At 38.0% G+C, this 16,243-nt stretch overlaps 4 protein-coding genes across 5 annotated transcripts; all 4 read right to left on the bottom strand.

Moving 5' to 3' along the window:
* Positions 1-27: 27 nt before the first annotated feature.
* Positions 28-1,672, bottom strand: LOC115628257 (protein phosphatase PTC7 homolog). The gene has a single exon (XM_030524275.1). It carries the CDS (start codon positions 1,435-1,437, stop codon positions 511-513), a length of 927 nt encoding a protein of 308 aa, XP_030380135.1. The 5' UTR covers positions 1,438-1,672; the 3' UTR covers positions 28-510.
* A 176-nt stretch (positions 1,673-1,848) lies between these two features.
* LOC115628271 (alpha-tocopherol transfer protein-like) lies at positions 1,849-3,072 on the bottom strand. Its single transcript, XM_030524295.1, has 2 exons — positions 2,647-3,072; positions 1,849-2,580 (listed from the first exon to the last, which is right to left on the bottom strand). Exons 1-2 carry the CDS (start codon positions 2,949-2,951, stop codon positions 1,950-1,952), a joined length of 936 nt encoding a protein of 311 aa, XP_030380155.1. The 5' UTR covers positions 2,952-3,072; the 3' UTR covers positions 1,849-1,949.
* A 160-nt stretch (positions 3,073-3,232) lies between these two features.
* LOC115628272 (probable 28S ribosomal protein S6, mitochondrial) lies at positions 3,233-3,868 on the bottom strand. The gene is made up of 2 exons (XM_030524296.1): positions 3,726-3,868; positions 3,233-3,663 (listed from the first exon to the last, which is right to left on the bottom strand). The coding sequence occupies exons 1-2, from the start codon at positions 3,768-3,770 to the stop codon at positions 3,265-3,267; spliced, it is 444 nt and encodes a 147-aa protein (XP_030380156.1). The 5' UTR covers positions 3,771-3,868; the 3' UTR covers positions 3,233-3,264.
* A 1,155-nt stretch (positions 3,869-5,023) lies between these two features.
* LOC115628267 (myophilin) lies at positions 5,024-15,831 on the bottom strand. Of its 2 annotated transcripts, none has more exons than XM_030524286.1 (4): positions 15,531-15,831; positions 6,105-6,324; positions 5,924-6,045; positions 5,024-5,863 (listed from the first exon to the last, which is right to left on the bottom strand). In XM_030524286.1, the coding sequence occupies exons 1-4, from the start codon at positions 15,582-15,584 to the stop codon at positions 5,693-5,695; spliced, it is 567 nt and encodes a 188-aa protein (XP_030380146.1). In that variant the 5' UTR covers positions 15,585-15,831; the 3' UTR covers positions 5,024-5,692. The 2 variants fall into 2 exon arrangements, with proteins under 2 accessions (XP_030380146.1, XP_030380147.1); XM_030524287.1 differs by lacking the exon at positions 15,531-15,831 and adding an exon at positions 6,386-6,484.
* Between the last annotated feature and the right edge of the window lie 412 nt (positions 15,832-16,243).

The following is a 16,243-nucleotide window of genomic DNA, read 5'->3' as shown; positions in this document are numbered from 1 at the left end:
CTGCAATTATGAATGTAAACGAACAAATAATTTGTTAATGATTATTTATTGGATCGCAATATCAGTGAATACATTCGACAAAGAATTTTAAGACAGTCGCCTAGATACATAAATTGTCAGTTCAATAATTGTGTGTTTTTTCATAGGGTTCAAGGGTATTTTGTAATTTGTTGATTAAGACTCGTCGTTTCTCAAATCGCATCTAAAATTTATACATACATCGTATATTGTAGATCAAGACTTTGCAGTCGCACTTCACTCCCAATCGGGTCGTTTCGCTTTGACATAATAGATTATTTGCGTTGACCAGGATGATTATCCGCCGATTAGTATGTAATAGGGGTATAGTGTATGCATGAGTGGCTATGTATATATGTAACTAACAATTGAAAGTGTGTTCTCGTTTTCAATCTCAACATGCAGCTTACAATTAGACAGAACTACGAAACAAACTCCTAACGGCTAACTAAATATATACGGACTACAATTACATTAAATACTAAGCTATCTTCAAATTGCTACGGTCGCAAGTACCACAGTGATGTCGTCGGGTTTTCCACCCCGGGCTTGAATATTGTTCCGACGAGCGCTGATGGCAAATGGCGACAGAAATTCACTGTTGAGAGAAAGCGTACGCGCCATCAGAGCCAAGGTGTTGGCTGTCATTTGTAGCTTGACGGGATCGCGTTCCCCCTCTACTTCACGTAGCACCTGTAACAGCAGCGCCTCGGGTACGTTGTCGAACACACCGTCAGTGGCGATTAAAATGACGTCACCGTCTTTCACGGGAAAACTCATGGTGTCAGCCGATTCGGGACTGTCACTGAGTACGTTGGGGCCATGTCCAGGCGGAGGCAGGGATAGTTGAAAAGGTGTGTTAAAGTAGTGTTGCTGTTCTTCAGACTTGTGTACGATTTCGCCTTGCCGTACTACAATGAAACCGCTGTCCCCGATATTGGCCGTGTGAACAGTGCTGGTGTCACGATTCAGGATCAGCACGCAGGCTGTGCTACTGCCCAATATGGGTTTTTTCTGTTCCATAAGTTCGCAATAGCTGTAGGCAAGCAGGTTGACGGGCCGCTGCGGGTTGAAGTGTGTACAGTGCACCAGCCGCTCACATGTCCGCATTAGAAAGGATGAAAACTCTCCTGGGTCAATACCATAGCTGCGCCAGCCACCGACACCGTCTGCTACGCCCACCACATCTGCCTGATCTGTGGAAGCCTTAAACCACGAGTCCTCCCCGTACTTGCCAGGCTTGTATTTGTGACGTAAATTGTCCTTTGCAAATCCACAAACGACGGAAACGAAGTGGGGTCGGGGTGCTCTCACTTGTCCGTTCTTTGGGGTGGCACCAGTGGCAGTGTCGATCAGGGTCGACAGGCTGCTACGTAACGCTCGCGATATTAAACGCGAGGTCCAATTAAGCGAATGCATATTCTAATCGAAAAGACAAACGCGTGCTTCGTGAAAATCTTTCGTATTCTCGTTATTCATATATCGATTTTATGTAACTCGTTAAGTGTACTCGCGAAATTAGAGTGTACTTCTTCGTGTTCGCACTAGCAAAACAAATTTTCTCAACTAAAAGCCAAAAATTGTGTCTAGGAAAATTACGTTCCAATTTAATTCGGTTGTTATATGTTCCTACGCCTGCCTCTGCCTGCTATGTACACTGTTTTACGTATAAAGTCACAAGGGGCTTCAAGTGTGACCAGACTTAAGCGGACCGAAAAATACCAAATTTTTCATAAATAAAACAAAACTACTGTTCTTTCGTGAGGACTTTAGTGGTGGAACTATTAAACTACGCAGCCGATATTCAAAAAATTAAATATACTATAGAAATTGTTTCAAATAATAGAAAGCACATTTTATTTAAATTCTCTATTAGTTTGTATATCTACGTATATATAGTATATGCATATATAAATATATGTGTATTAATATTAGTCCACATCAAGTTTCCTAAATGAGCCTTCAGTCCCGAATAGACCATCGAAATCGATTGGATTTCCAGGACGAAGTCTCTCGTCCGTGCCATAATTAGCATTTTCCTTAAAGAAATCACTGTATTGGTCAAACTTCTTCTCCCATTCTGCAACTATTTCCTCCACGGACCCATTCTCTCCACCATACTCTTTGGGTAGATACTTTAAGGGTATTTGTTCTGTTAGCAGCTCCATTTTATTGCCGTGCACATAAAGTCGGCCCTGAAGTTTTTTTGATAACATCGGCTTAAACATGTTGAAAATCTGCTCGAAACCAGGAATAGTGTGAATAAAATGCTGAGCCTTGGGTCTAAGAGGCACGGCTTCCTCCGAAAACACTGTCATCTTTTTCGCCATACCAGGAGTCATTTGAAACAAATGACCCGGAGTTGCCCCCTTCATATCCATTATAAAGATGACTCCCTTAATAATGGCATAATCATCCTCCATCATGGCAATCTCTTGCATTGCCTGAGCCACACGCATAACGTCCATGATATGATACTTATCAACAGAGTAGAGTCCGCTTCTCATGATGGCTAGGCGGGGGCCATTATCATTAAGAGGCTTGGGTAGGTAGACTATCGCTCTATTAATACAATTATAAGTACAATTCACTTTATCACCGACCTTCAAATCGTGCATCAAATCTTACCCCAATCGATGAATTTCACGGAACTTGGGGTCGTCAACATCAGTGATGTTGAAATATTCGGGATATTTCGTTCTCAGTGTATAGTACTTGTCCAATTTGGACTTTGCGCGTTCTAAACTGAACTTACAGCCGCGTAAGAAGGCGATAAGAAATTGATCATCTGTACGTGGGTTTAGATGGGGTTGCTGTTTAATCCACGTCTTAAATGCCTCCAAGTCGGCTTCAATGCGTTCTGGGACCTCATTTAATTGCTCCTTTGCCGCCTGTTGTAGTTCCGGAGAGAGCGGACGAATTTTCAACGACATTTTGGAAGCACGTTCCTTATACAACGCTTGTAGACTAATATAAGTTTCTCTTGTTTCGTATATTTTTGCCCATTTGATTATGGGAGTTTATCAAAATTCTGATAAGTATTGATTGTAGGTCGTAAACTTAATAAGACAATTGATAACAATTCAGCTAGCTGATAAAGACGAATTCTTATTAAATAGTTACAAACAGTAGGGGCTTTGAAAATGCCTTCGAATCGATTACCGGCTATGCAGAAAAAAGAATGAATTGTGAACAATTTACATAACGTAAGAAGTTAATAAATTTCTGCGTTTATTCGATAATGCTCTATTTCTGGAATGGATAATAATCCAGTCCGGAATTGTAGTTGTACTTTGGCTTTTGCTTCCTCTTTGCAATTTCAATCATCTCCTGTACATCCTTTCGGTATGCCGGCGGAAGCATTTCCTGGTGTAGTGTGCACTTGAACTTTTCTGGTTCTTCAATTTTAAACACATGTCTGCGTATAATGTCAATATCACGCCCAAACTCCTCTTTGAGATCGGCTATCTTCGTGGGCGATGTGTCGAAGGCAATGTTAAAATGTGTGCCTTCGCGATGAACCACGCCGTGTTCGCTCACTTTATGGGGCAATGCTCTCGTACCCAGGTTCTCCAACTTACGAATAATGCCGCCACTATCTAATATGCATTCAGCAGTGCGTCTAATAGCGGAAATAAGTTCTGGCTGCAATAACAATGACATGTTTATTTTTGTTTATATAACTTTAACATTTTACATTTACATACCCGTGGCATTTGCCGCAGCACTAACGCCAATTCATATGAAGGCATACTTCGGTTTAAAAAGTAAGTACTTCGGTTTAAAGCAGGTGAAGCACTTAAATTGGATACAATTGGATATATAGGATCAAAATAATAAATAGCAAGCAAATTGCGATGATTTTAGCCAATGCACATGCTGCAATAGTGATGACAGTTGTGAAGTGCGACCGTTTTCGTAAATACCTAAGCTCAGTATTTTTATACGCAACGGAAAAATACCAAAACAAAATTTCTAAAAGCCGTAATGTTTTTCACATTATTATAAAATTGCATTTCCCTGTTAACTCCAAATAAATATAAATCCGGTGTCATTCTTACAACTTAATATATATAAATTGGCAAACCAACTCTCGCAAGACTTCAAAACATATTCTATATATGTATATACATTACTTATGTACTTAGTATGTAAAAAAACCACAAAATCAAGTGAAAGAGCATGTATGTACATATAGAGCCATAGAAACGGAACAAGATCGGGAGTAGCGGCTTAGGCAAAGTGCGCTAAAGGGCATCCACATCTATAGCCATAGAAACATTTATAAATAGTCTTTTCTCTGCGCTTCTTAAACAAAGCACAAAAACCATATTTAATATTTATGTTCACTTATATTTCGGTTAAATTAAATTTAAAGTGCACTTTCGCACATGTCATGCAAAGAACCTACTCGAAGCTATAAAAAGCGAAGGAGGAGTTAGGAAATATACCAAGACTACCATTCTGTAGCGCAGAAACGCTAGTATTTTAAAAATGAAAAAGAATAATTTAATGTAGCTCGGACTTTTTTATTTTTATGTTTTATGTATTTTTATAGGTGATGATTCTTAAAGAAATATATTTTTGAACTTTTGAGAAAGCTATGAAAGATAGAGCACAAATACCCCAAAACGATTGTGCAAAGCGTAGCTGTACATCTCAACCAGATAAAAAATGCATGAACAGTATTCCAGCAGAGACGCACTGAAGAAGTGTAAAGAACTTTAGTTGTGCAAGAATCAAAAATATTCTTTCGACCAACATCTTATAAATTCCAATACATCCACAGTATTGTTCAGTTCTTCCTGCAGACGAATGAAGGTGTGCTTGGTAACATCTATTTTTGTCTGTTATGTACATACATACATATATGTATATGTTACTATTAGTTTTTGAGTCTGCTTTTTGAAACATTCAGAACTTTTTTGTTGAATGCAAAATGTTTGTAAAGTCAATATCAAAACACATTTATTTATCTGTCGAAAGTAAAAGAAACAAAATGTAATTAATTTTTTAAAAGAATAATTATTTATTTTCAACATGGGAAACGGGTATAATTGTTCATTCTAAGTAATAATTATAGGTACTTTTAAACTGTTTTTATATGTTTTCTTTTAAATGCTTAGTTAATGATAAAAACATCAGGTGGTTGTAACCATACTCTACGAGATAGAAGACACCATTGTTAACATTTCAATTAAGTTTTGCGGTACTTTGTGAAAGGCAAAATGTTCGTTATACATCATATCTCACAATCAATTTCAAGGAGACACTTCCCACCTCCCAATTGGCCCCTCTGCTCCGTCATGGCACGAGATTTGAGTGCAGTTGGTCATAAACGTATGTAGTCCTATACGTGTAAATTTGTAAAAGTAATGATCGTGCCAAAATGCAGTGGGATATCGTTGTTGAAAATAGCAATAGTTAATTCTTTAAAAATTCATCCATATGTACTTAATCGTATTAAATTAAAAATAGTTTATGGTATTACATACAGCAAAAGCCTGGTGCAATTGTCTCAAATTGAAATACATGATGGTACCATATCATAAATACATAATCTAATTAACTTCTTGACTTTTGTGGAATGCCATTATTTGCGAATGTTTACAAGCGGAAAAAGATTGAGTTTTGGCGTTTTTGCGGAATGTCCTGAAGTGTTGGAATATGTTGTCTACATGTGTCTGGTGTTACCAAAGTTGATGCCCGACTGGGTGGCGCCCTTATTAGAGCCATACTGCAGGGAGATGACATTCTGGCCGGCACGCAGCTGCTCATCGCTGAAGTTGCGCACGTTCTTATCCGCCTCCTTAGGTCCGATCGACGGCTTATTGAAGTTGGCGGCCTATCAAAGGCAGACAGATATTGAATTAGAGGGAAATTTTTCAAAGTTTCGACCACTTACCTTTCGGCCCAGCGACTGCAGACAGATGACGACTGAGTTCAAATTTTGACGTTCCCACAGATCAACGCTCTGGAATGTTTCTTGTGTGGGCACTCCAAAGTTCTTAGCGCACTCCAAAAATGCTGCAAAACCCGACAATGTTAATAGAAAAGGATTTTATTTGTATTTCTCTACTACCAACCCGAAATATTCTCCATGCACTTGAATGCCATTTTGCTTTCGTTAATCTTCTTGATGGAACCGGGTTGCAGGGCATTGGCCAATTTGCATAGAATTACGCCATCCTTGAGTACTTCAAAGAAATTGTCCGTGTCACCGGACGTGTTGATGGGCTCGCTAGTTACAGCCTTAATCCATTCGAGCGATTCCTGAGCGAGTTCCTCGCTATATTTGGAGTTGATCTGGAAAATTAAGGAAAGTTCCATTTAAAATCTATTATTTAAAATGAAACTTCCTGTAGACCTTCGCTTGGGCCATGCTGAATAATGTCAATCGCCTTCACAAATGCTCTATTCTAAACTGAATCTGCAAATTAGTTGCAATCATGTCGTACCTCATATTATCGCTTTATTTCAGGAAATATCACATATAACCCACTTATCGGTAATTGGTCATAAAAATCCCAAGAGTCTAGACCCACACCCAGATACATTCTCACATATACTACGTACAAATGTAAGTGTATGAAAGCATTCCTTTCCCTCTCCCAGAATATTTTCCAAACAAAAACGATAAGATTGCAATTCTTATTGTTCTAACTCGATGACAGGCGACACTCCCAGACATGCATATACTCGTACACATGCACATACTGTATTCGTATTTATAGTATGTTTATATGTATTTAGCGACATTGCGCCAAAGTTTTGTATATGGCATGCATATGTATAACAAATTGTGGAAGTCAGTCACGTTTCGTTTTTAAAAATATCCATATTTGCTAATGGCGAGCGCCGGTCTGAGCGTCTTATCCATATAAGGCCTAAAAATTGGCAGCAGTTTGTGTGTCCGTCCTTCGCACCGATTTGGCTAAAAGCGAGGCCCACTTGTTGACGACTAGCTTCGAACTTGCCATTCGATTTGGCGCCATGTGAAAATTTGCCAACATTAGTGGCAACTACAAAACCACAAAACCAAGTCCAAACAACAGCCAGATACGAGTAGTGTGGATATAAAAAATGTTCGAACATGATGGTCAACCACAAGTAGGGGCAGAGGTCGTTGCGTGTCGCATTTCAATTCAATTCTGGGTGGCATATGAAATCACAAATGTTAAGTGTTTAACAATCCGGCAACAGATTGGGCGTTGCCTCTTTGGTTATGCCTTTAACTGCATAGTTATTTGCGAAAGCGTTTTGCTTCGTTTAGCACGAAGTTATTTGTTTTATTAAATTGAACAGTTGTCGCTAACAAATTTCAGATTAGCGCCCTCCCCTTTATCAAATGTGCGAGCGAGTACGTGATTCTTGTATGTGTGTATGTACATATATACATACGTATGTATGTACCCAGTATGTGGGACTGACGACAAGTCTATTATAATAAATGATCTCAGAAACAAGTGAAACGATTGCTTCCAATTGAGTTGTTCTAGAGCGGGTCGACCACTTGAGTGAGTTCGTCTTATCAGTTCGCGGTTTCTGATTGTAGGGAAGGGGACTATAATAAATTCATTCATACATACATACATATATGTATGTACAAAGAATAACATGTCGCAAATATTATGCATGTATATATGAATAGGTATGGGATCTGTGTGTTCAGTGAAGGTGAATGTACGGCCAGAGAAAAAAGTTCAATAGAGGCACAGGCAATAAATTGTGCTTGAAGCAGCCAACGGTAGTCCGAATGCTGTGCAAAATGGGTTTAACAAACCGATTTATTACCTGATTCTTAGCTAACAAAACAAAGACTATCAAGATACAAATACACATGCAAATGGAATTGTTGAATAGACTTAAGTGTCAATATAAACGGGTTTTATTGATGTGCAAACATGGACAGAAGCGTAAACTTGAATGGAGTTATGAGTAATCTCAGAAGTCCATCTGCCAACAACGAAATATTGAAATACCCTAAAAAGAGGTGTTATAGCTCTATTTTGTCAAATCTTAAAAGAAAGAACTTAGGTCAGCAAAGATTGGCAGACTCAGCGATGATAGTCCTATCGGATGAGATTAAGATAAAGTATCTAATCCCTGAACAATACCCTGCTTCACACTATTTCAGAAAAAGATCCATTGATGCTTACATTTTGAAGACGTAAATAACCTTTAAGGACACATTAACTAAATCGAACTCTATATTTAAAAGAGATTTAAGGTATTTAAAATCAATCTATACATTTACGAGTATATACAAGTATGTATGTATATACATGCATATATTGTTCATTTACTATGCTTGGCTTAGTGTTGTTCCAAGCGTAACTTAATTGTTTTTGAAAAATGCTTGGAATTCTTCCACATAAGATCTCATCATCAAGTAGTAACGTGTGTTATATTTTTTTCTCAAGACACTTCTTGAAAAAATTTCTCTACAAAAGAAAATTTCTCTTCTCACAGTTTAATTTTCTGTTGTTCTTTTTATTGTTTTGGTGCCGGCAATTATTTAACAAATTGAAAGTAACTGCAAAATGGAAAAATTGGCACAACGGTGAAACATTTAACAGCTAGCTGGGCCGGCGGGTCATTGAAGAGCGACCTCCAGCTAGCCATGGATTAGCGCGAAATTGTTTCCAATACCCCCCAAAAAAAATAAAAAAATATGTTCAGTGGATCAATTTATCATGCGCAGAGGCAAAATTCTTGGCTCCCTGAATGAAAACAAAAGAGCTTAAAGCAACAAGTGTGAGCAAAGCCATAATAAATGATTTTGATTGACACTTTTCGAAACTCGCTGGCCGATGGTTAAAGTTATAATGATGATGAAGATGATGATGGCAGATAAATTGACACCCTCGGGCAACTGAATTAATTTTGATAAAGAATCCGAATAAATATTTTGCGCTATACACACACTCACGCCATACCATGAGAATGAAACTCGCATTCATTGTATCTGTGAACAGCCGACAGACCGACTCGTTATATATTCATAGTCATAAATAAAAAGCCGTTAAAATACTAATAGATTCTAGCGCTTTCTTGCGCACACATTTCTACATTTAGCTATGCACATGTATGTGTGAGTGTACATGTAGTTAGTATAAATGAATGGCTGGGGGGTCTCGGAATGAGAGTGTGTGTGTAAGCGAAATGAAATGCGCGAGCAAAATGTACAACAATGCCTAAAATGAAAAATAAGTAAGTAAGCAACAAGCAATTTTTTACACAAATATTTTTAACGTTTTGTTTTTTTTTTTTTTTCAATTTAATGAGTCAGCAGCAGCCAAGCTTAGTAGCTTTTTTTACTTCGCTCGCTATAAGGTCGTTGTTATAGTCGCTATCGTTGCCTCGAAATTCGAATTTTGGAAGCAGTTGTGCTCAGAGCTTGTGAACATATTGTGCTTATGAAAGTACACAGAATATACTATGTAGTATATACATTATATAAAATTCCATATACTCGTACTTAGTATTGGCCTCGCTTCAACGATACGCAAGTAAAAACAAATTGTGTCGCTATATGGGGTGGAAGTTGCTTATCATGGCGAGCATTTGCAAAACGGCACACACTTCCATTTAGTCGCGACTACCAAACCAACTAGGCCACTCCAAATGGCCACTCCGGTGGCGATCCGTTAGAGCTGTAAACTGTGGCCAAAATTAGCAACAAACTGCCGGAAAATGTTGTCAGCGCATGCGGGACCCTTGAATGTTAATGAGGAAACCTCCAATTCTGCGTATACGCCGTCTGGGTGCAGCTGACACTGGTTTATGGGTCTGTAGGTCTGTGGGTCATTTGACAAATTAGCCTCGATTATGAGCTAGTACTGGACGAGGGGGGTGTTCAGATAAGCGTGACAGGGAAATGACATGCGAGTTGGAGACAATAATTAATTTTGAAGTTTCGTAGTGCCGGCGTTGTCTACGCAAAATTTTGGGTGTTGTCCGTGCCTGGCAACTCGATGTAATGCGAAGTACACGCGATGAAGACCATTAGAGACCAGCTAGAAGCGACCTAGATCATAGTTCTCTGTTTGTAAGGCTTTTAGATGAATTACAATTACCACGAAATGTCGTGTAGGAAGGTCATGATTTTGACGTGTTGGACGTTGCAAGTAAATTCCTCATTATTAATGAACTCACATTTCATTATGATATAAATTTTCCAAGCCTCAGAAGAGGCAAACTTGGTTTGTTTAAAGAAAAGGGTCCACAACCTCCCTCTTAAGAATCATCATTGGTATCAATATTTCACATATCCCTTATTTATACTAAAGTGATATGATGAATTTGTTGTCAAAGACTAATTAAATTAATTAATAACATTTTAATGTTTACAGAATTTGTTCCCCGGTTTCAATGCACTCAGTTATTGTTTATACACAATTTATAGTAATTTATAGCGGTTTGTGTTTTTCAAAAAATACACACATACATACAGGGTGCGCTATCTTTTATGTCGGTATGAAAACATTGAATATCTTTGAAAATAAGCAACCGATTTTCAATTAATTTGGTTCTGTACAATTTCTTGAACTGAGGTTTTTAACACTGGTCTACTCAAGTCAATCATACCGACATAAAAGATGGCGCACCCTGTATATATAAATGAAATGAAATAAAATCACCCCAACTGCCTTCTGTCGTAAAATTTATAATTATTTAAAGGTTACTTATAACCTGTTAGACTGAAATATAGACATTTGTATTTCAGATTGCGAAGATATAATACTATTATGTACATCCATTTTGTGGGTGTAAATGCAGATATTTGCAGCTGATAGATACATTATTACATTACATTATTATTGTTTATTGTGCAAGTGCATGTAAGAGCAATCGTAAGATTGTTAATTACTATTTTCACCGAGACATTGTGACAAGGTTTCTCCGGCCTCGTTACGGAATGATCTGGCGGTCAACTAAATGTAAAATGCTGGTTGACAAGACCAACCAAACTTTCAAGGCACAACCACATCGCTAGCTATACATATATGTATATGACTCAAGCCCTAACTTCAGTTCACCCACACAAGCTCTATATGTCGTGCAGATAAGTGCTCGAATAATTAAAATTAATAATCAAAAAGAAAACGGTAATATCAAGTTAGTTGTGCATGAGACGACTATGTTTTTGCAGTTTTGTTGTTGAGGGTTTTCAGTATTGAGAGACAAAAGTCAATCAGTTTTGCCAGATGTTTTTTTTGTTTGTTTTTAAAATTGACTAACTATTGAGTACATGTGGCACCAAAACTCATATACATATATATGTACATATGTATGTATGTATGAGTAATCGAAGATAGTTATTACGCAATAGCCCCAACGGCTGCGCTGTAGGATGCGTGGCACGTAACACTGAGTCAAGTCTTTTCAAGCCATGATGTCATTTGCCGGCTTGCGGAGTCGCTGAGCCATGAATCTGAAGTTCAGCGATATTTTAGCGAAGATGATTTGTTAAATGTTTGCCTTTTTCAAATGCTATGTGAAAAGAGGCATTACACAGCAACCAACGAAAATCGCGTCAATCACTAACACACGTCCGTGATACATAATGTATCTGTATGTACATATACAATATACATACATATACATATGTATGTGTACATACAAAGTCAGCGTCAAACTCTTCAGGGATTGCGCAAGAGCCAACAACGGCCTTAAATGGTCAGCAGGCAGCATTCTGCGCACGATTATTCATTTTTCATATTGGATTTTTTCACTTTTTTCATCTTTTGCATTAATTTTCGCTTTCTTTTTGATGTGTCATGGCTCATGACAATTTCACAGTTCATTGCTGACCGATATTCGTAGAGCAACAACAAACATCGAAAAAGTACTCTACAACTATATTCGAAAGACGTCGAAAGGAGAAACAAATGAAACGGATGCCAAAACTATGTCAATTATCTGTTTTTATTTTTGAATTGCCATTGCCTTGTTCTTTTTTGCCTTGTAATCACAAAACATGGAAATAAACCAAATTCGACTATAGTTTTTCATAGGTTAAATAAATTCAGCTTTACTTCTTCTAAATAAATAAATAAACACATGTACGGTATACTCTACAAATAATAACGTACATCATGTGAAATACTTAAACAGCTTTTTTTAAACTATAGAAGTATTAGAACTTTCTAAGTTCATATGAGCACAAAAAGAATAATAAAGAAGACTTTATAATGAGCTCGAGCATTAGTAGCTTGAGACAATATTTGCCCAGCACATACAAAATTAAACAATTGAACTGTTCAGGAAGTTTGATAGTGTATAAAAGATAGATGATTAGAAAAGATGGTCTGAAAACTAACACCGTTTTAGTTAGTCTGGCCTCAATTCCCAATACAGGCTGGTGTTTTTACAAAAAACATGTTATTGGCGGTTCACCAATGATTAAATTTTGATCATTAAACGCACATATTGTTTAACTAAATCGATCACATTTATATAGAAATGTGTAATTTATTATTACATAGGAATTAAATCGCATCTAGCATTCGAGCTACAAAATGTGTACTTTTTAACGTTGTGCATCAATTGTTTAAAACTTATAGTAAGTCTGTCACTATCGTTTTTGGAATCGGTGATTTCACAAATGATTACATCCATTATTGATTTATTATTGATTTCCAATTTAGACTTCAACGTCAAGCAACAAGGTAAAGTTTTATTTGGAGGGTTTGCTTTAAAAATGCTTAATTTAAGTGCAATATTTGTATTTTTAGTTGGGTTTAAGATTAATTTTTCACATTTAAAGTGAAATCTATTCTTTGAAACAGTAAAGAAAGTATTTGTCATTCGAGTTTAAGTTTCACCGGAAATCCCAACACAAGCGCACTTCTGAGCAGAAAAACATTTGATTTGTGATAAAATTTTTCCATTTTTATTGTTTATCTAAAAACAGTCAGACGGCCTACCTACGAATACAAATACGAATACGTACGTTGTAAGTAGCGGAGCCCGGCAAGTTTCATTTACGTGTGGAGAGAACAACAACTGATAGCTGACATCTACATACATAGATATGTAGGTACATACCGACATAGTCGTAAATACATGTGCTTGTACATACAAGTAAGTATCTAAACACTAAATGCTATATGTGCTGCGGATGTCTACGTACGTGTTAATGTTTCTATGGGCACCCACACGCCGACAAACTCATATCAAATAGACGACTACATTAGCGCATACACCGGGCGAAGAAGAAGAGTCATTTTCATTTCCTAGGCAGTGTGTGTTTCGTCTTGGCTGCCTTTGAAAGCGAACCTAAGCAAGCTAACAACGACGCAGGTAGGAATACAAATAGTGGGAGAGATACTAATTAGCGTGTCTGCTGGCCTGGTGTCTGGGGGTGGGCAGCTCATTGCCAGTGTTGGAGAAGGCCTACCAGAGCACGTGCAGAGTGCAGCAGCCACTTGCTTAAATTCTGAAACTTTGCATGCGATTGACTAAGTCTAAAAACGGTTATAGCCACCAATTTAGACACACAAGCTCGTATAGAGTCTACCTCCATAAAAGTACACAAAATAACTGCCAGCCAGCAGAATACACACACACACAACTATGAGATATCTATGTATGTATTCAGGTATACAATAAATGCGAGCTACAAAACAATATTCTGACAAGCAAAGATATAATGGTTTTTAAGTTTATTTAGCGGTATGTTGTTTTTGTTTGCTTATGCCACACACAACACATACCCATACATACATACATAGGTGTTGTTCATTCGTGTGTGTGTGTGTATATGTTTGTGTATGGAAAGGGTGCTATCGCTGCGAAATGAGCTTCAAGCAAGCGACAGTCGTAGCATTATTTCTAAATTTTGAAGTTGACGATAATGGGTATAAATACTTGTATGTATGTATGTATACTTGTATACAACAGAGGAAGACGGAGAGAGTGTCTCAGAGGAGCATAAACAAAATAAAACAGAGTGGAAGACGGATTTGAAGAGAAACAGGAGGCGGATTGGCCTGGCATGGCTTAACGATGACATCATCGGACCATGTGCAACGACGAACCATCAAGTTCGATATGAGCGGCGGTTCCTTTTTGGTGGTCGTGGACTGATCAACAGACTGGCTTTGCCACGCTCTGACAAAAGCAGCAGCTGCAAAAAGCCACTCTGCACACAGACGCACACATACCAATGCACAAACACTCTAAACAGACTCACACTGTTGGTTTGTAAAGGGGTTTGTCCCGTGTTGGTGGTGGGGCAGGGGGCAGTGGGGAATGGGTCATTTAACATGCGCCTCACATGGCTTTTTATTTTGCTTGATGATGGCGATGTTGTAACTGTAGTATCTGTTGTTGTTGTTGTTATTGTGGACTGCACTTAATCCCCTCGCCAGTGACATATTCAATTTCACTCTCATTGCCCGAATGGTGGAGGAGGTGTGAGGAGCGAAGCTTCTCATTGCGTAATACGCTGCGTTTGTTTGCAAGGCAAGCACGCTTAAGGCTAAACACGACTTGGGTCGGGCCTCAGGGACGTGGAGTGTGAAGTGAGAAGGGGGTCTGGGGTTAACACACTGGCAATGCGTTAGATTTGAAATGCATGCAGAGGTTTACATTTACACTCCCGTAGTACGTAGAGATGAATGTATGTAAATACATAGATATGTAGGCACCAATGTCTAAATAAATTAGTTGCCCATGTACTATACATTCATGTGTGTATGTATTTGTTAAGTGCAGTAAATAGGCGGCACTAATGTTGTTCAAGAGGCGCGAGGCACGGGTCAACATTTTAATGGACGTACTTAAGAACACTATGTATATGCACACATACATATGCTGATGTAAATACATTCATACACATATACGAATGGTGGCTAAAATGAGGTCTGCGGGTAGAGAAATTCAATGTAAAACACATTTCTAAATATTTTGATTGCATTATATAGAATGATCAGCACGAAAAAAGGAAATTAACTATTGATTCATATAGGAGGAAAAGAAAAACTGCTGACAACATTGTAAAGCAAGCAGTTTTTATTCTCCGTTTCATCATAACATATCATGTTGTATCTATCTTGAAATGTTTTTAAAAAACGCTTATGATGAGTCTTCATCATGAAACTATCTAGAAATTGTAATACTTGTAGCTAATCCTATGACATATGCGCCGGCTCTTTTTCAATGTCAGACAACTAGCTGACGGAATCAGCATTACGCAGCAGAGGGTGAAAATATGTAACTATGAATGTACTCGTATGTCGTGGCATAAGTAAGAGTGTATTTGGACGTACATACATACATATGTACAAGTATATGTACATACATAGATATAAAGCTGAGTACACAAATCGCTCTAGCGTTAAATGAGGTGAGGTCATTATTTATGAGTAATACATTATGTTGTTTTTGGCGCGAGATAAAGTTTTCGCGAATTTGGGGCGGCTCTTAACATATTTGTACATAATACATAATTCAGCATATTTTTTGGCAATATTTGTTTGCTGATATTGTTGTTGGGTACTCACTTTACGCTGAGCCTCAGCGGCGAAACCAGATTTGGGTGCACGATTCGATGACATGTTTTGGCTTTATTTGAACTCTTTTGTAGTTTTTGTTGCTTTTGGCTTGAAACGAGTTTGCAGGGAACTTGGTCAAGAGTGGGTTTGCTTCGCTTGTTCCTCTAGTTAATGGATTAAGCTCGGTGGTCGCGTTGCTGCTGCTGTTATGGTGGTTTTGGAATGTATTGATGCACTGGCCACAATGCTAAATGAAAATATTTATCACAGCACGAGAAACGTATACGTCCGCTCGCCACGAGATGCCAAAGAAAACTTAAAGAAAACATGCTGCACTCGAAACTTTTGTGCTCGCGCTTGTTGTGGTGAAAAGCTTATTACCGTGGTGAGTTCCTTATCAGCGTCAGCTGCGCGTGGTTACTATGTGTGTGTACGTGTGTGTGTCTGTGCGTGTCATTGCTGTTTAGTAAGTATGCTGAAGTTTGCATTGGCGGTTAAGTATTTCAAAAGTTCCAAGTTCAAGCAACACACTTTGATAAGAAATTTTCCGTATGTGCATGCCGATATCTAAAATAGGTCAATAGCGCGTGTATGTGTGGGATAACTGACGATTAGAAAACAAATTAATTATACTCGTACATGGGATCGATAAATAAACATCAGTGTGAGAGATAAGATAGAAACATATCTAAAGAATTGCAGGGTTTATCAGCGTCTGGTTT

The sequence above is a fragment of the Scaptodrosophila lebanonensis genome, unplaced genomic scaffold, assembly GCF_003285725.1.
Source record: "Scaptodrosophila lebanonensis strain 11010-0011.00,11010-0021.00 unplaced genomic scaffold, SlebRS2 tig00000113-arrow-arrow-pilon, whole genome shotgun sequence".
Taxonomy (NCBI): Eukaryota; Metazoa; Arthropoda; class Insecta; order Diptera; family Drosophilidae; genus Scaptodrosophila; species Scaptodrosophila lebanonensis.
The sequence above is the reverse complement of the archived record's forward strand: the minus strand, read 5'-3'. Positions and strand labels throughout refer to the sequence as shown.